This window comes from Diplotaxodon limnothrissa, linkage group LG15 (assembly GCF_057381915.1).
Source record: "Diplotaxodon limnothrissa isolate DT_005_m linkage group LG15, D_limnothrissa_male_GT1.1, whole genome shotgun sequence".
Taxonomy (NCBI): Eukaryota; Metazoa; Chordata; class Actinopteri; order Cichliformes; family Cichlidae; genus Diplotaxodon; species Diplotaxodon limnothrissa.
Window position 1 is genome coordinate 14,393,978 of NC_140610.1, and position 26,034 is coordinate 14,420,011.

Below are 26,034 nucleotides of genomic sequence, written 5' to 3' on the forward strand. Positions count from 1 at the left end.
AACTACTAAGTACCTCAATCCATACTGTTTATTGGGAAAATTGATTCACTAACAGGATCCTAGACTACATTGTAACATCTTAAAAGAAAGAAAGAAATACATAACAAGGTTTAACAGTACTTGCAAAATATCTCCAGTGGTATCGACCTTTATGCCAAAAAATTGGTTGGGCAATAGTACTTGCGGCTAACTACATACACCTGGGTCACAGAGTTTAGATTCAGTTTTATTTATTCGTATTTTTTAATTATTATTTGGTACTCATCTGATTTTAAAGAGACCAAAATCGGTTTATTCATCCTCTGATGACTCTGGGGTGTTTTCCTTCTCTGAATTCTTTGTCTCGTTCTTGACCTGATTATATCTTCCATATAGTATGCAGACTCCAGAAGCTGATTAAAAAACAAAGAAATGAATGGAATGGTTAATTATAAAGTCCCTGTTACCTGCAGAACATTAAACTAAGACAAAGACACACTGGATTAAAGAAAATGGGGAATTTATAATAATGTAAACATAAGAGTATTTTGCATTAAAAACAGTGACATTAGTAAGAATGAATTTTTCTATTTGCCATATTACTGTTGTGTGCGTTGCTGGTTTTGTGCAAAAACACCAGAAACAGCTACCACTAAATATTTGAAGTATTTCAAATATTAGCCAATATGTTTTATAAGGTTATATAGTTTGAGTACTGTTACTTATATATACATTGGTAACCTTTTTAAAGTACACAGACTTACATTAAGAATCGTTTTGGTGATTCATGTTGTTTAACTGCTGAACAGCTAGAAAAAGTCCAGTCTCAAGTACTTAACAGGACTTTACACAGAAAACTTGCAACTTAGAAGATCATATAGTTTAATTCAGTTAGAATATTGTTATTACAAAAGAAAAAATAAATAAGCTTTAAATTTAAAATGGAAAAGGACAAAAGTGTTCGCTTTAAGCTCCCTTTGGACTCTGTGTTAGTTCAAACATTATCAGCATCCAACAAAAAGTACTGATCAGGATATATATTGCAACAGACCATTACACAATGTTTAGATGTAACTCTGAGATCAGTGCACAAATTAAAAAAAAGACAATTTCATGTTTTCAAGTATTTGTATAGTAATGGGAAATGTTTAATATAGTGCAATATAAATGATTGAAGTAAACACCATTTACAAAAAATAATAATAATGCTTAAGACAGCTCAAGGTTATTGCTGTTTATTTATTGCATGTGCCTTTCATGCCACAAACAGAATAGCAGACCCTATTCAAACAACTAATCACATTTTGCAGGAACCTTTGAAACTTTGTAGCTCAAAGTTCAGTGTCCCAACCCAAATCAAGGTCTGCAAATGTTTTTGCTGTTGTCATTTTTGGGCTGTGGAGCAGAAAAACAAGCATCTAACTTCATTACGCTGTAAGTATTATTATTTTTGTTGGTTGGTTGGTTGGTTTTTGACTGTAAAAAGTAAATGTAAAGCAACATTGCCATTTTAAACAATGTGTATAGTGCAAATATGTACAGGAGTGCATTTATTATGTTATATAATCTAAGATTTTTTGCTAACTTAAGTGTTTTTATGGCAGTTTTTACCAATCACTGTAGCCTAAAAATGAAGCAAGTAACACTAGACAATTAATGCTACCTTTTTAATCTTCAATTTTTTCAATTTTAATGTGTGCAATCTCTCTGTCTATGAATCAACTGGAGTATTTTAGAGTGTAGAATTGCTCATTAAATCTATGCCTTTATACGCATTCACAATCACTAACTGGAAAGTGTAAGAAATAATATGAATTGTTGGTGGTGGGTTATTAGCACACTATTAAGAATGTAACAGCGTGAAAAATAAAAACAACGCGAAAACTAATTAGTAGCTATTAGATGATCTCTTAAGACTAACCCTTAATATCCAATCAGTGAATGACAAACCACATTAATAAAAGAAGATTTTTTTTAACACAATACATCCGTTTTCCATGTCTCGTCTTTTAGCTCTAAGTGTGTTTTAAACCCTTTTGCCTTTGTCCCTCCACACACAAGAGGGTCGGGTGGACTTTGAGCATTCAAAGAATTGTCTGTGCCTCCCAGTCTCCCAACAGGGCCCACCTGAGAGTATAAAAGTCTCAAGCTGAAGTACAAAAAAATCAGTCTCATTTCGGAGTGCTCGTTGACCCAAAAGGAGGGGGCTTCAACGAACCAATCATGGGGGACTCAAAGCTCTGCCTTTTGCTGCTCCTCAGTACATCTGCCTTGACTTGTGAGTAGTTCCTAAATTCTTTCAGTTTAAAAGAGTATTTTTTACAGCGTTAAAAAGGTTGCAATAGATATCAGTGTACTGTAGTCTTTGCAGAATTGTTGAATGAAGGTTAAAAAAAACATGCAACAAGTACAAAAATTGGGAAAACACAAAACATCTGATGGTACTCACCTATGTGTAAATCCTTGCTAGGTTATTATTAGGCTTGGTAGATGGGTTTAAGTTGTAGTGCACTGCGTTTTAGTTGTATTACAGGTGCTAAAGCAAATGATTAATCTTTGTTTTCCAGTTGCACAAGATCGGGATCAACCAACCTGTCTCTGTAAGTTCATTTTGATGTTGACATCAAGTTTGCACAGTAGCAGTAGTTTCCAAAAGATAACTAATAAATGATTTCTCATTACTCTAATCTCATCTCTCCTAGTGGCTCAAAGGTACAAGAGCCTACACAAGTATGAATACCAATATGAAGCTGAATCTCTGAATGCTATCAACGGAGCCTCACATCTCAAGAATGGACACAAGGCTTCCTGCAAGGTATGAGAAACACCTCACGATGATGCTAAATCATCAGTTTTCCCCTTTCCAATCCATGTATTTCAGAAAAAGAAATTTCCCTCCTCTCACAGGTTGAAATTGAAGTGCCTCAGACTTGTAGTTTCATTGTGCGCACTACTGGCTGCAGGCTGAGTGAAGTCGTTGACACGGACACACAGGGTAACCCTGTGTTTGCCAACAGCCCCAGCTCTGATGCCTTTGCTGCTGAAATGGAAAAGTATGTAATTTCTCCATGATAATTTAAACCATTGAAAAAAAAAGTGGTATATTTGGAGACTGTGCACTGTTTTTTAAAGGTATCCCCTGAGGGTCGTGATTGAGGGTTTGTATGATGTGAAACTGTACCCTGAGGATGGTGAAACAACAACTGTCCTGAACTTTAAGAGGGGTATCATCTCTGCACTGGCTGTTCCTGTGCTGGAAGAAGACAAGAACAAGAATATGGTACAACACTTTAACAACATTAAACCACATTTTATATTTATTAAAAATGGTTTCGTAATCATATATTATACATCTTTATTTAGTTCCTCTAATCTTTACCATATTCGCTGCAGCCTACAATTCACGGCAACTGCAAGACCCACTACACAGTCAATGCTAGAGAAGACATTGCAACTGATGTCAGCCTAAACAGGGATCTGTCCAGATGTGACAAATTTGTCCCAATGAGAGATCACACCAGCCCCTTGGCTCTTATCACCGGCATGGTAAGGCACCCAAAGACAAGCTGTGAGCTGAAAACTTTAAACACTATGACAAATCAAAAGAGAAACTCTACCTTTGTTCGTTGTACTGTGGTATTAATGTGTCTTAACACACTGGTGGTTAAATTTGAGCTATAATGGAAAGAAAAGCCGAATTGAGTATCTTTTAAAAAAAAAAAATTGTAATGCCTTTACTTTTGCAAAAGATTACACAAAAATGTGCCAACACAAATATCCACAATGCTAACATCCTCATCTATAACTTTTAAGCACTACCCTCTTGCTCAGCTGATCAGAAGCTCCCAAACCTGCAATTACAGGTTTGACAATGAGAAAAAACACATGACCTTTGGGTCCTGCACCGAGAACCACATCCTCATTCCCTTCTCATATAAGTAAGTCAAACCTTGTACTAGACTCTATTGAATGCTCTGCTATGTAAGTACACACAGGGATATGCATTTGTTTTGTTTTTATCCCTGTTTTCTATATTTAAGGAGAGAATATGGAGTTGCCAATGTCGGAAAGCAAGAGCTCACCGTGGTTAAAGTTTCTCCTCACAATGACAGAATCTTTGCTCACGGTAAGCCTTTTCTGTTTAATTTGCTTTGTTTTGATTTGTTATAACCACAATGTAGTGCAGACTCATGATAATCTTTTTGTTTGTCTGCTAAGGTGTCATTGTCAAGGATCTCCACATGGAGGCTGTTGAGGACAAGAGTTTTGTACAGGATAAAGATGCAGTTCTGAATCTCCTGAGAGAACTGGACACTCTGTCTGAGAACGAGGGTGAGAAGAGAGCTCCCCTGTTCCACAAGCTTGTCTCAACGGTCCGTGGAATGAAAACAGAAACCTTGAGCGCGGCACTCCCTGAGGCTCTTGCGGTATCCCGAGTCCTCACCTACCAGGTACTGGCTCAATGTGGAACGCCTGAATGCAGCAGTGCCATCATGAAGATCCTCAGGACCTTTGACACCAACGCTCTTGAGGTTGATGCGACTGTCTTTGCTTTGGGACTCGTGTCCAATCCTTCTGCACTCTTGATCCACGATATGCTCGAGATGGCCAAATACAAACCCAGCAAGCCTGTCATGTATGCTCTGAGCAATGTTGTAAAGAGGTAAGCAAATTAAATCAGACTTTATTCAAGGGAAGATTTATCAATAATATTTTACTAGTTCTTTCTTTGTGAAATACTTTTAGAGGCTAAATATTGTGTTTTTTCTTTTAACAGGTTTTACAAGTCTGAAGGAAGGCAAATTCCTGAGATTCACTCTGTTGCGGAGTTCATGGCTTCCCAGTTGGGTGATTGCTCTGGAGACAAAGACAAAACTTTTATGACACTCAGGGTAGGTATTCTGCCCATAACTTCAAACTAAAATACTGTTACTGTAGAAATAAAGTTAGAGAATTACTTTTATGATAATTATGATTGTTTGAAGCAAAAATATATCAATACATATTGAATCTTGATGATACAATGTTTTTATTAGCTAGGTGGTTGCTAGGCAACAATGATTACAATGTAACATCTGATATTGAACCTTTAGGGTTCTCAGCTATACCTGTCTGCCTATTTGTTTTCTCAACTCCTGATTGTGTTGGAGTAGTTCGCGACTACAGAAGCAAGCAAACACACACAGACACAGATTTCATGTATTATAGCAAAATAAACAGAAATCAATGATATACATTTAAAGGGTAGATCCTTTGGAGCAACACGCTAAAATTGCCCATTACAAAACAAGATATCATAATCTCACCTGTAGAGCATGTTGAAGCATGCATGAATTTTTATTCTTCTTCATGTGTTGATTATTTGCTTTACTTTTTATCTTAGGTTATTGGAAACATGGCTCCAGCTGTGGTACCTGCTAGTCCAGCACTCAGGACTGCTGTGATCAACTGTGTGAACAAACCAACAGCTTCTCTGGCCGTGCAACAAGCTGCAATTCAAGTGTACAGGCTGACCCCTCTCCCTGAGGAGGTAACCTATTTTTAAAAAAGTTTATTTTAGAAATTCTTGAAAAAGTAGTTCTCAAATAGTTACCTAATCACTTGCAGAAATTGTTTATTTGAAGAATTTCAGTCAAGATTTACCGTGCAACAAAGCACAGATAGAGCACTAGTGAAGAGTTGCAACTCAGTGTAGCATCTGATATCACTGATAACAAAAATGTATTATAAAAATTATCACATAGCAGGAGTATTAAATGAAATTTTTATGAAATTCGACAAAGTTCTGTGCGAACTTACAACATACATGTTTCCCTTGGATAACATTATTAGACAACACTACATACAATTTCATTGCTATGCAGATGACACCCAGCTTTATTTATGGATAAAGCCAGATGACACATGACTTGTAATGTTTTCTCCTGAATTTACCTTTTGACCAGGATATGTCCTTCAGTGTGAATATTAGACAAATATCTCAGACCTCTTTCTGCTTTCATCTGTGCAATATCTCTGTAATTAAAAATATCCTTACTCAGAATGAGTTGGGATACATACACTGTGAGCACTTCTTCACAATTCTACTCATCTCTTTTGTCTTTCTACATCATGGGCATGAATGTCATGTTAATTTTATGAGTTTAATGATTCCTTTAAATGCCAATAAACTACCAAAAGTATATTTGAGGTGCATCTTTCTAAGGGACATTTAATCAAATATTTATTGGGGTGTATTTATACTTGTATGCATATGTTTGATCCTGTGTAGATAATAGAAAATCTGAAATAAATTCAAATTTGTGTCCCCAAATCTTGTTTTTTAAAGACTTGAAAGATGTATGTTGTACATTCATTCCACCCTGGAAAAAGAACATTTCAAAGAAAGCATTACAAGTCCCAAATTACTGTGACATTCATGCCAATAACGAGTACATGTAAACTTTTAACCAACACTCTACCAATGCAGCATGTCATTAAATTTGGTGTCCTTTCAAGTCAGACCCATATAATTTTTTTATTTTTTTATTTTTTTACACTAATTTTTTTTATGTACTTTGGGCACAGGGCAGAGAGGAGTTTATGCAGGTTCTTCTGGACAGCACTAGTCCCATGCAAAAACGTATTGCTGCATATCTGGTACTTATGAAAAATCCTCAGCTAAGTGAACTTGCCCGGGTGCAGAATGCCTTGCCCAATATACAGGACCAACAAGTCAAGAGCTTTGTCATCTCCCACATTACCAACATTTTGTCCTCATCTGGGTCAGAGACTCAAGCGTAAGTGAGAATTATTGGTAATTAGAAAGTTGTTATTCTAATTCGGTGACAATAACTCGACTATTTTTTTCTACAGGCTGAGACATAAGCTTCAGGATGCCATTCAGGGTAATGAGATTGGGCCCATTATGGACCCCACAAAGTTCTCTCGCAACTATAAGTTTGGATCTTTGGAGGGCAATATGATCTTTGAGGGTACAAGCTACCTGCCTAAGGAGGTCATGCTTGAAATGACTCTCAAGGCATTTGGCTATGACATTGACATGGTGGAGGTAATGATTTTGGGCCATTTACTGCAAATTGAGACACTGTTTTGAAATGTTCGGTTTAACAGAATAAATCTGTCACCTTTGAAGATCGGTATGGAGGGGACAGGATTTGAGCCAACTGTTGAAGCTTTGTTTGGAGAAAATGGATTCTTCCCTGACACTGCCATGCAGACTATGTATTTTGTGTCTGACAACATGCCACAAAGGATCCGCGAGGTCATGCAGAACGTGATCCCTGCTTTCAAGGCGGACCGGATAAATAGACAGGTATTTCAGTTGGACACCTTTCACCACAACCTAGAAAACCCTGTAGCTAGCCTGGCCCCAGCAGTCAGTGCAGGTGAGGGTAGCTTAGCCACCATTCGCCCTCCCCCAGCCGACTGTCCCGAGCAGCCATAGAAAACAGGCTGGCTAGGGGACCACGAGGAGGAAACTTGATCCTAAACAGAAACCTACACACACGTTGAGGAACAAACTGTGGATATTGGTGAATCTGTTTTGAGAAGTGTGATGTTAGAGACACCTGCAGCAATAGTCAGTTATCTTCCTGGGGCCAGAGCAGGCGACATTGAAGGAACCCTGAAACTGCTCTCTAAAGACAAACGTAGACTCAGTAAAATTATAATTTATTGACTCCCAGTTCCATAAATTTGACATCTGGTGTGTAACGTTGCTAACACATGTTGGACTCTAGCTTTCTCTGTTTCCCTCCCCAATCAGATTAGGAGTGACATGTTTAGCTACATGTTGTCCTTAAATTGCCCTCTATCTGAGTGGTGTCCATAAAACAACGTGCGTTTTATAGACAATTAAGAAACTTTCTGGTGAATACCTGGTCTTGTTAGAAGGGATAGCATCCATCCCGCTTCAGACAAAGCAACTCTGATTTCTAGAAATCTGGCTAAATGTATTAAATCCCCAAAAACATGACTATGCAGAATTTAGACCAGGAAGTAGAATTGCAGTGTACACCAGTCTTGGTCAAGTTACTTGAAAAAAGTAATCAGTAACAAATTACTCATTACTTCCCCCAAAAAGTAATCCCGTTACTTTACTGGTTACTTATTTTCAAAAGTAATTAATTACTTAGTTACTTTTTTAAAACACGATTTACAACCTGAATAGGTGATAAAGCGATAGATCTTTCAGCCCAATTCTACTTTTTCTGCATAATCCATCATATAAAATGTAATCAAATGGAAAAGTCTCTTTTTAAAACTTGTTTTATTAGTTTTAATCTTTTAAAAATTGTAATTATATGCAACATTCTCTGACTGGAAGAAATTTGTTTAACATTTAAAACTATTTTCTGCACATTCCAGCACATAAAATAAAATAAAATATTTTTTTGTGTTTACACTCACTCTTTCAAATAGATGCAAGTAAAACACAACAGAAAATAAATAAAATCAAAGACTCAGCGGTCCTGTTGCTCTATTTTCACCTGTAAAGCAGGAGTGGGGTAGGCGGAGGTTTACCCTGGTGCAGGTGTGCCGCTGCAGGCAGTTGAAGAATCCGCGAGTTTCTCTGTGAATTTCCCATTACGTCGTAGCGCACTCAGTGCTTGCTTGGAAGTTTAGGGGGTTTTTTCGCAGTAAAAAGAAGTTTTCTTCCCAGGCACAACAGACACTAATGTTTTTGTCACTTTTTGTGGAATCAAACTCAAAATAAGGTCAGTACTTCCACGCTTTAAACGCTGCATGCTCATACTCTCTCCCACACTCGATATATTATCCATTGTTGATCTGCACACAGCTGTTATCACGAACGTCGCACTCGCTTATATCACTGTAATGAGATATTCTCGCAAAAAAAAAAAATCACGGTTTTAGTAACGCTGTAACGCAGTAACGCAGTGTGCTTATGGGAAAGTAACAGTAATCTAATTACTTTTTGCAATAGTAATCCCTTACTTTACTCGTTACTTGAAAAAAGTAATCGGATTACAGTAACGCGTTAACGCCCATCTCTGGTCTACACACATATCTGCATCTTCTCTCCTCCTGTTCTCTCCACCCCATCCCTATACCCCTTGATACTGTTGAGCACAGTGTTGTATTAAAAAGATTACAGCATTCTGTAGGAATTAAAGGTACTGTGCCACAGTGGTTTGAATCATATCTATTAGATTCCAATTTGTTTATGTAAATGGGGAGTCTTCTCACACGCTGAGGTAAATTACGGAATTCTACAGGGTTCCATGCTAGGACCAATTCTGTTTACATTACATTGCTCCTCTTAGGTGTAGCATACATTTTCATTACTATGCAGATGATACCCAGCTCTTTCTATCCATTCCCTACTTCTAAACTGATGTAAAACTTAAAAACCTTAGAAAAATGGTCTCTAATAAGATAACTGCATGAATGGCATTGACCTCCAGTGACACTGAGGACTCTTATGGTAATTTCTAACAAGGATATGTCCTTCAGTCTGTATATTAAATAAATATGTAGGACTTCTTTCTTACATTAGTGCAAGATCATTAAAAAAAATAGGAAAATCCTGCCCCAGAGTGATGCTGAAACACTAGTTTATACACTTATTTCTTCTTTCCTGGGCCTGGTTTCTTCCGGTTACAAGGGAAGATTTCCTTCCCGCTTTAGCCAAGTGCATGCTCAAAGGGGTTGTTCGATTACTGGAGTTTCTCTATATTAGGGTCTCCACCTTATAATACCTTACAATACACCTTGAGACCACTGCTGCTGTGATTAGGCATTATATAAAAATTGAACTGAATTGAATTGAAGAGCAATCTGTTTTACGTTAGTCAGACTTTAAATTAATTATGAACTCTTTCAGTGGGTAACTTTTTAAATTGTTTGCCTATATTTTGGCCTCCTAGAACCTGATGAAGGAGATCGGACAAAATCTCAACAAACTGGTGAGAGAGCTGAAGACCATGCAGTCTCCAGAGGCAATGGTTTATCTGAGACTTTTGGGAAATGAGCTGGGATATCTGAAGACCAATGAAATGGAGGAGATAGCCTACTCTGCTGCTACGATGGTCAACAACATGTTAAAGATGTTCCCAACTGATGTAAGATAAAGTTAAAGGACATTCACAGTGAGCAATCAATTGCTAATGATTTAAAGATTCTATTATACGTGTGTTTTTATTTTCCACAGTTAATTAGAGCACTAATGGTGAACTCTGACAACACAATCTTTGCCCACTACATCTTCATGGACAATGAGTTCTTCCTGCCTACTGTCACCGGTGTGCCTCTGAGGATTGCACTCTCTGGTACTTTTACACCCGGTATCAAGGGTGGACTGAGGATTGCTCGTGACATGGTAATCCTCCATAAATATATTTAAATGCCACCTGTCATTTTTTTTCACCACATCATCACAGGTGTTAACCTTTCTCCTGTTTCCACACAGAGTGAAGTGACCTTCATGCCCTCTGCTGGTATTGAGTTTGCAACTCAGATTGGCTCTCACATCCCTGAATATGTCAACTCTGGATTAGAAATGCACACCAACATTTTCCATGAGAGTGGCCTGAATGCCAAGATCACCTTTGGTCGTGATAATATTAAGCTGACCATCCCTGCTCCAACAAGTCCAACAAAGCTCATCAAAATTACGTAAGCGAGAGCTAGACCTTTTATATATTATGTAACTTTTCTCCAATATGAATGCAGAGAAAACAGCTGATTAAATCTTATCTTGAATTATAAACTGGCCAATGTTTGTCAAAGTAAAATAAACAAAGCTTTGTTTATATGTATCTTTGATTAAATTCATTTAGGACAGAATTATATTTTTCCTTTGCTACAATTCCTACTTAGAAACAACCTTGTGGCTGTGACGGGATCAGAGGTGAAGACCATCCCTCCTATGGTGAGGGACAAGGTTGATGTTAGTGAGTGTAGTCCTGCCTTTGTGGGAATGAAATACTGCACTGCTCTGCAATACATTGACGCTTCCTCTCAGGAGACAGTGCCCTACTTCCCCCTCACTGGAGACAGCAAGTTTGTAAAATATTCTTAACCAACAGAAAATAACTGTGTCTTAAATGTAATTATTTCATAAATAAATACTGTCCATTTAACCTAACAGATATGTTGTGGAGCTGCACCCAACTGGTGAAGTTTCCGAGTACACAGCCACTATTGCCTATGAACTCCTCAGCGAGGGAGACAATGACCGGCAGAAAGTTGATTCCTTGAAGTTTATTCTAAAAGCTGACGGTAATGTACAATATTTGATTTTTTTTTTCCTTTTGATTTGTTTACAGTTAAATCATAATTTTTTGGACAAAGACAACATTTTTATAAATTTGTCTTCTTACACCACCACAGTGGATTTTAAATTTGAATGCTTTAATTCAAAGGGTTTTAACAAGTTTTGCATTAACTGCTTAGAAATTGCAGAGGTTGTCATACATAATCCTCCATTTTCAACAGCTCAAAGTTGATTGGACAAACTACCATAACTGTAATCATCCACTTGCACTGTGAAGACCTGTACAATCAGTGGCAACCCTGCAAACCTGTCCCATAACATTGCCTCCAATAGGTTTTACATATTATGTGGCATGCTTTGGAGCTTTTTCTTTCCTTCCCATACTTTTCTCTTTCCATCATTCTGTTGTCCAACAAATTATGGATGTAACTGTAACTTTAGTCATTCAATTGGTCAACAACAGGTGCAGAGCCTACAGAAGCCACAGCAGTCATGAAATATAACAGAAGGAGGCATGTCATCAGTGCCGACATCCAGATCCCCGACTACGATGTGGAGGCTGGAGTTAGGCTGGGTGTTGTGGATGGAAACACAAAGGGCAGAGGAACTCACGCCATCTTTCTCAATTTTTTAAACAAAAATGTTCTTCAGCTCTCCCTGGTTGGTCGTGCCAAGTAAGAAAGCAACTACAGATCACACACACATATTTTTTTTTAATCTCACTGCTATCATTAACAGCAAGATGTATATGTTCTTTCAGTCTGAAGGCTATGAAGGAAGGTATGCTCCAAGTCCAACTTGTGGTCCCATCAATCAGTGCTGATGCTACTGTCACAGCTACAATGAAACGTGATGAAGAAGTGGAACTGGAGCTTGAGAGTGAAATCAAGGTCATGGATGCCAACTCTCAACAGAAAATCAATATCAAATATGGTAAATTGCTTTTTCAGTTACAGTGTTCTAAATGTCCCATCACAAGTTATTTAACAGTTGCATATTGTTGCTTTTTTGTATCAAGGTATGAAAAATGACATCCTCCTATCTGTAGAAATATCTGTCACTTCATCATAGTTAATAATTGCAGCCTAAAAAATTGTTTTACTGACCATTTAAAGGCAACTATGATCAAGACAGAGTGACCCATTTCTAATAGCTATATGCAGGTTATGATATGATCTTTAAAATAAACAATCTGAATTTGATTTTTCTCATAAAGTTGTTCTGGATTTTATTCAGTGCTCTCTTCTTTATCATTTTAGATGCCACAAAAATTGAGGTTGAGGTCAAGTCGGATGTGAACGCCAAGACCACCATGTTGCCTAAAGGCGACTTGATTAAAAATTATGGCAATGATCTTCTTGACATGCAAGTGGCACAAACTGACATGAAAGTTCGTCATATCTTCAAGAAGTTTGTGGAGGTACATACATATTTGCTCAATTATACAAGTGTTTTTCTTAAAAAAAACATGAACTCAAAAACATAGTACTTTATTAATCCTAGAGGAAATTTTGTAACAGTGCATATAATAATGGTTATCTGTTTTTAGGCAGCAAACAATTACATGGAAAAGTATGGTGCTGATTTCCCTTACATTCAGAACTTCAGATTGCCTGAAATGCCAGAGATTTCCCTACCAGAGACACTATTCCTGAATACGTAAGTGTGTTAAACCTCATGGTATATATTAAAACTGTCTAATTTTTCTCCCTAAACAACCAGATATTTACTTTTATCTTTTTAATAGTGAGGCAACGGCCATCTATTACATAAACAATAATCGCTTCACAATTGCTATCCCTGTGCCACTTGGAGGAAAGTCAACAGAAGACCTTAACTTCCCACCAGCTTTGACCACACCAGGCCTGTCTCTACAGCAGTATGGACTGGAAATCCCCTCTATGGAGATTTCCATCCCAGAGTTTGTTGTTCCTGAGAGCATCACGCTATCTATTCCCTTGTTTGGTAGAGCTGAGGTTTCAACAGTGATGAAAAGCAACTTATATGACACAGAGGCCTCTGTGGCTTTCGGCGTAGACCAAGATGAATCACAAAGCTACTCAGCCAAGTTTGTCATCAAAGGAACCTCCCCAATTGACATTCTTTCAATAAAGCTTGAAGGTACTTCACACTGAAGATCACTGATAAATTTAAAGTTGCTAATGTGTAGTTCAAATGAAGTGCTGTTTTTTGTGTTGGAATAGTTTTCAAGAGATTCTTGATGTATATATGGATATTGTATACAAGCAAATGGATCTTTTCTGGTAAAGTAGTCACCATAGGGATTCTGAAGTTATTAGTCAGCAATTAAGCATTTTTTTTGTTTTTTGTCCTTGTGTGTGTTTTTTTAATCTAGGCTCTGGAAAAGTCGCCACTACCGATTCCATCAAAGCCCAATTTGAAAGTTCTTTGGCCCACAAATTCGTTGAAGCCAGGATTAGCATTGTTGAAGATGCAATCATCTCTGATGCAATTAATTTGAAAACAAACACCAAGATAGAAGCCAGAAGTCCACTTGGTTTCAGTGTTGTCACAGAGCACACTGGTATGGCTGGAATAAACCATGAGGAAATGTCTGTTGACAACAAATTTCAGGTGGCATTTGAAGCTGGACCCATTTATGGCAAGACTCTCTCAATCCAGTCCTTAACCATCTTCCCATTCAGGCCAGAAGTAAAGTTTGATTCTAATTTTCAGGTAGATTCCACACTTGTTAAGGCCCTGAATGTAATTACAGGAACCTATATCAATGGGGAAGTCTCAGTTGCGTCTAAAACCAGTGCCTTTGATGTCATCACTCACAATGCTGAGCTTTCTATCAGAGATAGCAGAGTGAAACTGATATGTGCTGCAAATGCCCTTGCTCTTGGCATGAAGATGCAAAATCAGATAGAAGCCTCTGCTGGTGCTGGTGAAGTCATCTTGAGGATGGAAACAAACACAGACTACTCTGAAAATCATGTTTACTCTTTGCTGACCGCCTCTCTTGATGTCAATGGTCTGGCTATAAATAGTGATGCCAATGTGAAGCTTCTTGAAAATGAGGCTACTCATAAGGTCATTCTGAGAATGAATAAAGATGGTTTCACCACAAAAGGAACAACTACTCTCCATAGCCCGCTGTCCATGGAAAACACCTTTGATGCCGAGGTTGATGCTACAAGAGCTACTCTAGCCATTACCAACAGGGCTGCGATGTATGAAATCAAGGTTGACAACACCAACAATTTTACCTTAACTCTCTCCGGCCTTAACTTCAACTCAAAGGCTGAAGCCTCTGCAAGGGATTATGCCTCTTACACTCATGATATCACCTTCGACCTGAACCCCCACAGTGTTTCTTCAAATGTTAACAACAATCTAAATCTCCTGAGTGCTAACTTTATTAATCAGGCACAGCTGCAGGTAGGGCTTGGCAAGATGGATCTGAGTGGAGTTTTGAAAGCCAACAATGGTGAAGAAGAACTCAAGCACACCTATCAGATCAGTTATGGTGACATGAGTGCTAATGCAAAGTGCAGCACGACTGGAAAATTCCTTGGAACTCACATGAACCACAACACTGAAGTTGAAGTTGTCGGCCTTGTTGCCATGATTACCAATGATGTCCGCTTTCACTCACAACCGGTGCGCTTAAGCCACACTGTGCGTTGCAATATTGCTCCTTTTGATTTCAACTTGGATGCCATATTGAATGCTGAAGGAGATATGGCCATTTATGGAAGAGAGAGTGCCCAGATCTACAATAAGTTTCTCTTTAGAGCTCAGCCCATGGCTCTTGCCAGCTCAAATGAAGGCAGGGCATCCGTAACCCATCAACTGAATAATGGGTTTTCCCTTGAGACCACATTTGACAACAAGATGATTACTACTTTGTCACTCCAAGAGCAAAGGACTAGTTTTAAATTCAAGTCTAAAATGAATGAGCACACCTTTGATCAGAACATAGATGTTTATAACACTGCTGAGACAACTGGAATTGAGGTTTCTAGTACAATCCTTACAAACATTATTAACACAGCTTCCACAGACAACCAGGAGTTCACTGTCTCTGGCTTACTCAAATATGACAAGAACACAGATAGTCACATAATTCAGATTCCAAATCTGTTTGCCCTCCTGGAACACATCAAGGGATTTCTTTTGAATGTTGTAGATGAACTGCAGCACTACATCAACAATGATAATATAAGGGCTAAAGTTGAGGCTCTCCCGCAACATATAAGTGACCTACTTACTGAATTGAATATAGAAGGCAAGATAATTCAACTGAAAGAGCTTTTCAGTCATTTAATTCAGAAATATACTATCTCCATGAATGATGTGGAAACATTTTTGAGGAACCTAAATGTTACTATTAAGAAACTACTAGCTAATCTCTCTGTTTACATCCAGAACTTTGTTGATGCGGTGAATGAAACTATTTTTAGTGGCAATTTCCCTGAAACCACCATTCAAGCAATCCAGGAATGGCTGAATAACCTTAATGAGGAATATGATATCGAGCCCATTATTGAATATGCAACTGAAACCATAGGAGAAATCATTCAAGTCTTTGACTTGGAAAGACTAAAGGGCAGCAGCTTTGCATTCCTACATGATATTGCTGGCAAGGATGAAATCAAAGCCAAACTACAGTCAATCCTCAGAGGTATAAAAGAAACATTGGAGATTTTTGTTGCTGAGCTAAAGAGCTTCACGTCATCCTTAAAAGCTCATATCGAGTTATTAACGAGCTACATTCCCACGGAAATTGTCAGCCACATAACAGATTTTATTCAGAAAATTATTCAGGACTTTGATATTGTAAATAAGCTTAACACAATAACTTCCAAATTAAGTGAACTGATTGCAAAGCTTGAAGCTGAAAAAAATTTTCAAGCAATCTTAGATAAAGCTGTGGAGGTCGTGAAAAACATCAAGATTGACGAAACCATCACTAATCTCGCTACTGTCATAACAAACTTTTATCGTTTTTTAATGGATTGCCATGAGTTTAGTATCCACTACTGGAAAAGAAATGAAGTAAAAGAAATAATTCAGGAAATTAACATGTTTATTGAAATGATTGTGGAAGAGCTTCAATCGTTTGATTATAAAAACTTCCAGGAGTTTGTTAATCTGTCTGCACAGATCATGAATGAGATTATTAGAAAACATGAAATTCTTCTTGGGGCAATAAGAGATTTTGTCAATACGGTGTTATTGTCTGTTCGAGACCTTTCAGAACACTTAAGAGAAATCAAAGTAGCTGAAGTTTTTAAAACTCTAATGGATATCTTCGATGAAGTTGTGTTTAATACTCTTAAGAGAGTTGCCCAACTTGTCAAAGACAAAATTACAAGCCTTGATATTCCAACTCAGCTTGACATCCCCGAGTTCACTATCTTTGGGTTACACATTGTTAAAGCCACCACAATCTCCACTGATGACATCAAGCAGAGAATTATTGAACTTATTGATTTAATTGTAAATTTTAAGATTAGCATGTTTGACATGGATGCTTTCTTTGGAGATTTGACGATGAACTACTTTCCTTCCATCCCTGAGGTAACCCTCCCAGAGATCACTCTTTCTCAGATCTCATTCCCCAAAATTCCACAAGTCCCTACAGAAAAACTTGCCAAGTTTCTTCAAGTCCCTGAAATAAGCTTTCCAACCATTCCAACTGAAATTGTAGTCCCATCTTTTGGTAAACTCTTTGGTGAACTCAAACTCCAGACTCCCATCTACACAATGGAGACATCTGCTGAGTTTAAGAACGCAACTGAGAATGCAATGACGCCTCAATTCAAGGGATTTTTCACTTCCATTGGAAACTCTCCAAATTTTGAAATTCTCAATTACAAACTAGATTCCACTGCTCGCATTGCAATCCCAAAAATGAGACGCGTTGTCTTTGGAGAGACAGTAAAGTTCAGGCACAATTTTCTTGGAGTTGAACATCAGGCATCTGTGACTCTCTATGGCCTATCAGCTCAGGCCCAAGCAAAGACTGGAATTAAGGTCACTACTAGACCTTACACTTCTACCTTTGTAAACACAGCCTTTATTGCTAGGGAAGGGGGAATGACTGCTTCTCTTGATACAACATACACACATTTAGTGGACATTCAATATGACAAGAATGTCATTCTCAGTAATGAGGTAGCTCTAAAACAGAAATCACTTGTTCGCCAAGATGGCTACACACTTACTCTAACAGCTGACAATACAGGAACGTTTAATGGTGATGACAGCCACAACAGCAAGTTAGAGTTGTCATTTTCTCCCAGCATTGTCACCATATCTTTCAGTGGTGACACAGACTGTTCCATGTTAAAGATGAAACAACATATTAGTGCTGAAGTTAGCACATTTTCCTACTTCAAGTTTAATGTTCGCAATGAAGCAGAAGCACCAATTATTAAGAACAGTCTTCTTGTTGCATCTGGATATGCAAACCTTCATGACATGAAGGTTGAGTTGAAAGCAAACAAAGACACAGAACTCTATGGTGCAGTCACTGGTAGACTTTCCAATGCAATAAGCGTTATAGCTCACCCTGGTGAGTTTTTCTTTGACTTTCAAAACAAAGGAAATGTTAAGGTCAACAGTTTTGAATTTTCGACTGCTAAAATAGAACTACAGAATGATTACTTGGCCCACATCAGTCCTGACAGTCAAAAGATGAATACAGTCATTCTGACTCGTTTTAACCAGTACAAAATCTTGTACAACTTCACTCTTGAAAATAATGTAAATGAAGTTGGAATCTTCGCTGCCATGGAAAGTGAGACCAGTCTTGACTTTCTGAAATACCCCATCAGTATTCCTGAGATTGATCTGCCTTTTGTTGACTTTCATACTCCTGCCATCAATGATCTGAACTTGTATGATCAGGCTGGATTGGACAACATTTTGACTACCACTGACCAGTCTCTGGATGTGAATACTAAGATTGTTTACCAGAAAAGCAAGGCAGCCCCGCTTGCTGATATGATGGGCTTGATCCAAATTCCCTATGTGGGCAATCTAATAACAGAACTCTCTGTCAAGTCTGCCATTATTAATCTGATTGCTAATGCCAGAATGTATACAGAAGATGATCTTGTGTTCCGTCTTGAAGCTACCACAACCTCTATGTTTGAGGACCTTCAAGTCAAACTTGCTGGCACTACTAGTCTTACCACCAAGAGGGGATTCAAGATGGCTAACTCCCTGTCCCTAGAAAACACTCGTATTGCAGGAACTCATGACAGCACCATCACTCTGAGCGCTGATACTTATGATACTGAAGTCTCTGTGGCAACAGTTGCAAATATTGCCCTGCCAATACTAGACATGCAAGCAAACCAAAAACTGGATGCAGACACAAAAACCAAAGCAAATGCTATTTCCACCTTGAGGATAAGTGGTAATTTGAATATTCCTGTGATCAAAACTGTTGGAAAGGCTGAGGCAGACCACAGTCTGAAGCTTGAAGGAACCTCTGATTATATTTCCATGGAGTCCTCTACTAGAGCAAACATGGATGGCACAGTCTATGAAGACTACTTTCTTTATGGAATGCTAGATAACGAAGCTAATGTGTTCCTGAATAAAGACGCCCTGCGCTCAACTTCTAAAGTTATTAGTGATACCAAGTTTAACCATGGTACAACCAAAGTCATTGATATGGATGTAAATGAGAATCTTTCCATTGAAGCCTCCATGAGCCATTTGTATGCAGTGCTGACGTATACTGGCAACAATGAGGCAAACCTGTTCAACTTCAATACCAAAGGGATTCATATTGCCCAAGCCAAAATGGATTTTGCACCAGCCTCCTTGACTGTTGATATTAACATTGACGTGTCTCAGCCAACCAACATGGGTGACTTTGCTCTCTCTGAGAAGACTGTTGTTGAAGTAACAGCTACCAAGCAGCACATCTTTACTAATTCTACGCTTGTCAGCCCACTGTACACTACAAGCATGGCAGCTGAAGTAGAAAGCCGTGCTCCTGTCATCAAAGCAGTTGCCAAGTCCTCTGCAACCTCTGCTTTTGTGATCTTGGAATACAACATGGATGGTGAGTTGATTAAAATTCCCTAAAAACTTCTGTCTTTATCTTTTTTTAAGCACTGTTGAGCACTAAATTTGATGCAATTTCTTTATATAGCTTCTTCTACTGTAAACTTTGAGAATGAAGCTTTCAACATGATTAGCCAAATCACACTGACACATGCTGACCTGACTGTGAATGCCAACCATGCCATTATGCAAGCTATGAGGTAATAATCAATATGTTTGTTTTAAAATGTGTTATTTTAGGAAAATGCACAAAGCTATAATTCATGCTTTACTGTATATTTTCATATGTAAATTGCATATTTTTATATCTTTTGCATGTAACAACAGATGAGGAGCAATTGTGATTTCAATATTTCCTTTTGTTCCAGTGTTCAACAACATGCACTGAACGTGAACTTCACCAGTCATACTTTCACTGATGTGAACCTTCAATATGCTACACACAGCAATGGTATCAGTGCCTCAGTATCTTCTCCAGCCACTGGCCTTCTGGGCCTTCAGTTCAGTCGTGCGGTCCCATCCCAGATGAGTGCAAAAGTCTATGGCCGTTACCCTGTAAGTATTGTTAGCAAGATCATTTTAATACAATGGACACTAAGGAAGAAAGGCACTAGATCAAATGGCTAGACAGAGAGATGTGCGCAGATCACATGTGTGTGAATGAGAAGGAGACAAGTGGAAGGGTTAAGAAAAACAAGGTGTAGATGGGTAATAGATAGACCGTAGATGTCAAGATTTTTAGGGGCAACGCAGGTTGTGTGGTTTACATACAAAGTTAGAGACAGGATTGAGATGGTACAGAGGAGGGATAGTCGATATATTGAACAAAAGTTGTTAAAGATGCAGTTGCCAGAGACTAGGCCCTCAGAAGAGGTTTATAAATGTATTAAAGGAAGACATGGAGAGGGCTGGTGACACAGAAGAGGATCCCAAGGATAGTATGGTATGAAGGCAGATGAGCCACTGTGGCGAACCCTAAAAGGAGCAGCTGAAGAAGGAGAAGAAAAAGAAGAATGTCAGTACAACGATAAATTAAGATTTTGGTTACTAAATGTTACTTTCTTTTGTTTTGTTTTGTTTTTTCTTTTTTCTAGTCTGCCCCAGAGGTTGATGTTGACATCTTGGTCATCAGATCTACTCCCAAGGATAACGACAAGATGAATCTACAGATTGTTTACAACATGGAGACACCCACAGCAATACTCTCTCAGATCAAGATGAGACTTCCTTCCATAATTTCAACATTCAAAGACTTTACTGACAAGTATCAGTTCACAGGGTACATGGAGATGTTAAAGGACTCTGTCATTAACCACATCAATGAAGTCTATAATGCTGCAACCAATTATGATGTTCAAATGAGCCAGCTGTCAATTTTCTTCAGGAACATAATTGTACAATACCAGAAAACTGTCCAGGTCTTCCTAAATGCTGTCATTAAGGTTTTAAGGGAGACCAGGTTCAAAGTGCCTGGGTCAGATGAGACGACCACTCTCCCTGAGGTCTTAAAGAAGCTATCTAGCAGCATTGCTGCTATGCTAGAAGTAACCATTCAGATTATCTATGAAAAAATGGAGGCCACCTATAACTTTTTTGTTGAAAGGTTGAGCAATGTGAAAATGCAGATGCCGGTTGGTGATGCAGTCAATGGAGGGCAGATCATAGATCAAGTCAAAAAAGTTTCCAAGAAAATCTTTGAGGAAATGGTGAATTTTGTAAAAAACACGGAGAGTCTTGACACAATGCTAGTGAAAATAGGTGAGACCCTGGAGGCTATTGTTGAGAAATTGCAGGAATTTGTAGACTCTCTCAAGTCAGATTATTTAGATGAAATGTTTGGCAATATCAATCATCTCTATCGTAACTTTGTCACGGTCCTAAAGAACATAGTTGACCAGATCTCTGCTATGGAGTTCAACATGGTGTGCGAGTACATTATAAATGTGTTCATGTATGTAGTATATGAGTTCAATAATATGGTTCAGGGGGTTCTGCAGCAAGCTTCTGAGGAAGTTCAAGCCCACGTGACAGTCAGAGATGGAAAGCTTGAGATTGACCTTCCATTTCACTTTCAACAGTAAAGCATCAAAGAGTGAAGCCTAAGTACATAGGAAACACTACCATCCATTCAGAGCACATTCTTGGAAAGAATACGGATAAATAGCTTTTCAATATTTATAACAATAAGTTCAGCAGATACACCGGCTACACCATTAATGAAGATGGATTATTTTGTAGAAACACATGTAGAACATGTAAAATGTTGTTCAAACTCACCTTCCAGCATAGACTGAGAAGCATTAATAAAATCCATTAATGCAGTCTGTAAATGTTGGATTTATTGCTTTGTGATTTTTTTTATTTACATCCAAACTTAATTAATTAGGAAAACTGTCAAACTACACAAAAATAATTGTCTATGTTAAACTGTATCTTACAAGAGTGATCATCAGAACTGTCCGATAATGTCACTGTAGTTTGAATAAATATTCATATCTTTTAATTTCTTCAGATGCAACATTAGCTTCAGATATGGAGATCAGGACAAAGCTTTACATGAATTTCTAAAGCTGAGGTGTTAATTCATTTAAAAAATGGGCACATTGGAAACTGGGACTGTTGTAGAGGGCTGCAGGAAAAAGATTAACTCAGTTCTGCTCAATATTAATTTTATCTCTTCATAAACTGGTAAGAGTAGATTGACAGTTAAGCAATGAGAATATGAAATGAAAGGTAAGAATAAGAACATTTTATCAGTGTTTAATCAGCATTTCCAATAACAACTAGGAACAAAATGTGCAAGCTATAGCAAAATTTCAAAGACTTTAATTTTATCTATTGCTATTTTACTTGTAGTTTAACTACTTCATCTTCAGTTTTTCCAGAAAGTTTTTCTTTCTCCATGTTCTCAATGTTCTGGACTTGAATAATCCAGTGGAAATTTTATTTATATAGCACTAGTTCACAACCACAGTCACCTCAGTGCACTTTTTAGTGTAAAGTAAGGACCCTACAACAGGGGTCCCCAATCCCAGTCCACGAGGGCCAGTGTCCCTGCAGGTTTTAGATGTGTCCTTGATCCATCGCAGCTGATTTAAATGGATAAATTACCATCTCAACATGTCTTGTTCTCCAGAGGCCTGGTAATGAACTAATCATGTGATTCAGGTGTGTTGACCCAGGGTGAGATCTAAAACCTGCAGGGACACCGGCCCTCGTGGACTGGGATTGGGGACCCCTGCCCTACAATATTAGAAAGAAACCCCAAATAATTACATAACCCCCTTTGAGCAAGTACAGTGGCGAAAGTGTGGATGAATACTCCCTTTTAACACAAGAACCCTTCAGCAGAAACCGGCCAGGGTTATAACATCTGGAGTAAGTCTCTGGTTAGATACGATGTTCCTGAGATTTGTTTGGCGAATAACCTCAGTTTTATCTTTTATCTGAAGGGCGACCGTGGCTCAGGGGGTTGGGAAGCGTATCTGTAACCGGAAGGTCGCCGGTTCGATCCCTGGGCTCTCTGTCCTGGTCGTTGTGTCCTTGGGCAAGACACTTTACCCTACTTGCCTACTGGTGCTGGCCAGAGGGGCCGATGGCGCGAAATGGCAGCCTCGCTTCTGTCAGTCTGCCCCAGGGCAGCTGTGGCTACAACCGTAGCTTGCCTCCACCAGTGTGTGAATGAATAGTGGCATTGTAAAGCGCTTTGGGTGCCTTGAAAAGCGCTATATAAATCCAATCCATTATTATTATCTTAAATTAGAAGCAGGAGGTGAGACGTAATCCAGGTCTTTATGTGATTAGACTTTAAACTCTGAGGATGCAACAACTAAAACAGTTGTTTTTTTACTTTTCCAATCATGGTGGAGAAGACAAAGAATAAGGTTTTCAAATGAATTCAAACTATTTCTAGGTCTTTAATTACCTGATAGCCTCTAGTGAAGAATTTCTGCCACTCCTCTTCATCGTGCGCTTTGAGTATTCTCAGATTTGGAAATGTAAAAAAAACACAGTGGAAAGTTGATTATCACTGAGAGGGGGTCTGTTTCTGGATTTGTTAAACTTCATTATTTCATGCATTTATTACTTCTGGGCTCAACACCTCTAATCCGGGTTTTTCTAAATGTTTTTTTAAAAGCCCTCAATTGATCAAGAATACTGTAGTGAGAGTAAAAAGAGACTAGAAAGGGACTAGACGGAGAGACCATATTTATCCCATATCAGCTTCTTGTCACTGGCTACCTGTTAAATCCAGAATTTGATTTAAACTTCTTGGCGATAGTCAGAAATAAAAGCTCCCTTTTAACAGGAAGAAACATGCAGCAGAGCCAACTTCAGGGAGTGTTCAATGCAGCCACTATATGTGATTTCTTGTCTGAAAATACCGGCTAACTGTTTGCTAAGCAGTAGTGAAAATGTGAAAATGGAATGTAAAGTGCAAACAGAGAACTCTCTGGATGTAAAGTTGCACATTGAGACATGTTGATAACTCTAATGGCAACCAATTTCACCTCGCAATGCCCTGCAACCATTGAGGCAATACAGGAAACCTAGAAACTTGTAGTTGCTAACAGGTTTCTAGATGCACCCTTATTATTTATGCACCCTTCAACTATGTTATAAGTTTCAATGTTGCAGACTATGTCCACCAAAGAGCCGCAACTTCCCAGTTGGCAGCAGATGTTTAAAACACCTCAAAGACAATTACCAGCTGATCCAAGCAGGTCCAGGAGAGAGTGTCAGTATATCAGTCAATATACCAATTTTTAAATTGCTAAATATCTGTGTTTGGTATCAGTTTTCAAAATCCTATATGAAGCATATATAACACATGGTCCTATAATTATCTTAATATTTCAGCTTTTTGGTTTTCATGCTAATAATGCAGAAATGCTTGCACATGGGAATATTTTATATCTTTTTTTCTATATTCCGTAGTATGTGATAGATTTTGTCCTACCGCAGGGGTGGGCACCTCCAGACCTCAAGGGCCGGTGTTCTGCAGGTTTTAGATCTCACCCTGGGTCAACACACCTGTATCACATGATTAGTTCATTACCAAGCCTCTGGAGAACTTCAGGACACATTGAGGAGGTAATTTAACCATTTGAATCAGCTGTGATGGATCAAGGACACATCTAAAACCTGCAGGACACCGGCCCTCGAGGCCTGGAGTTGCCCACCCCTGTGGTTACCGATTATATATACTGCAATATTCCATTACTCAAAGTTTAGATTCAGCTACAGATGAGGACAGAATTATCCACCCCTCCCCCCATTCTTTTTGCTGGATAACAATCTGCAGTCAATTGTTCTAGTTTTTAACAAATCTCGCACACGTCTCCAGAGCAGTCCGAGCCCTTTCTTCTTTGGCGAATATCTAAGCTACTCCAGATTTGATGGTATTCTGACATGAACTTTGATCTTCTGTTCACCCCACAGATTCTTATTAAATGTGCCTTCTGCACCACAAACAGGACTGTAGACCCTATTCGAACATCACATTTTGGAACCTTTAAATCCCTGCTTTAAAGATGGACATACAGTGGCCCAGGGAGGCCAAACGGACTGCAACTTAAGAAAACACCAGCAATAAGAAAAACGCTGCAAAAGCACACAAAACAAAAACAGAAATAGGAAAAACGACAACGGAATTAGGAAAAAAGAAAACAGAAACAGGACAAAACTGATTTCCAAAAGCACAAGGGAAGTGTTTCTGGGGAGACAATAACCCGACGGACCAGTTGCAGGAACCAAAATATGCTAAGAATTGCGCTGGGAGACACTTAAAAGAAGTGGAGGATCTATCGGTTTTGTGAGGAAAGAAAAGATGAGAGGTAAGTGTGTTAGCCTAACTATTAGCCTAAAAATACGTCATCAGTAATATATGAATCATAATAAAACACACCTACCATATTTTGGGTTCCTGCAACTGGTCCGTCGGGTTATTGTCTCCCCAGAAACACTTCCCTTGTGTTTTTTTTCCTATTTCTGCTTTCGTTTTTCCTATTTCTGTTTTATTTTTTCCTCTCTGGTACTTTTACACCCGGTATGAAGGTTGGACTGAAGATTACTCGTGACATGGTAATGCTCCATAAATATGTTTATATGTCACCTGTCATTTTTTCACCACATCATCACAGGTGTTAAATTCTGTTCCTGTTTCCATATAGATTAAAGAGACTTTCATGCCCTCTGCTGGTATTGAGTTTGTAACTCAGATGGGTTCTCACATCCCTGAATATGTCAACCCTGGATTAGAAATGCAAACGAATGTTTTCCATGACAGTGGCCTCCATGCCAAGATCACCAGAGCAGTCATGAAATTTAACAGAAGGAGGCATGTTATCACTGCTGACATCCAGATCCCTGACTACAACGTGAAGGCTGGAGTTAGGCTGGGTGTTGTGGATGGAAACACACTCTTGATTTTATAAACAAAAATGTTTGTCAGTGCGCTCTGGTTGGTCGTGCCAAGTAAGAAAGCAGATTTTCCTACCAGAGACACTATTCCTGAATACTTAAGTGCATGGTAAATATTTAAACAATCTAATTTTTATACCTCAACAACATAAACAATGCTTATTTCCCTATGCCTTTTGGAGGAAAGCCAACTTAAGAACTTAGCTCCCCACCAGCTTTGACCACTCCAGACCTGTCTTTAAACCAGTATGGACTGGAAATCTCCTCGATGAAGATTCCCATCCCAGAGATTGTTATTCCTGAGAGCTTCACTGTGTCTATTCCTCTGTTTGGTA

General features: G+C 38.5%; 1 protein-coding gene across 1 annotated transcript; it reads left to right on the forward strand.

The window, feature by feature from the left end:
* Window positions 1–1,314: 1,314 nt before the first annotated feature.
* apobb.1 (apolipoprotein Bb, tandem duplicate 1) lies at window positions 1,315–21,592 on the forward strand. The gene is made up of 29 exons (XM_085373255.1): window positions 1,315–1,413; window positions 2,089–2,257; window positions 2,547–2,579; window positions 2,682–2,794; window positions 2,887–3,032; window positions 3,112–3,259; window positions 3,373–3,525; window positions 3,793–3,917; window positions 4,020–4,105; window positions 4,198–4,642; window positions 4,757–4,871; window positions 5,363–5,509; window positions 6,547–6,758; window positions 6,835–7,030; window positions 7,115–7,294; window positions 9,873–10,067; window positions 10,157–10,324; window positions 10,415–10,620; window positions 10,825–11,007; window positions 11,096–11,226; window positions 11,685–11,895; window positions 11,982–12,154; window positions 12,481–12,641; window positions 12,771–12,880; window positions 12,969–13,342; window positions 13,578–19,274; window positions 19,365–19,476; window positions 19,645–19,831; window positions 20,371–21,592. The coding sequence occupies exons 2-29, from the start codon at window positions 2,203–2,205 to the stop codon at window positions 21,355–21,357; spliced, it is 11,049 nt and encodes a 3,682-aa protein (XP_085229381.1). The 5' UTR covers window positions 1,315–1,413; window positions 2,089–2,202; the 3' UTR covers window positions 21,358–21,592.
* Window positions 21,593–26,034: the final 4,442 nt, after the last annotated feature.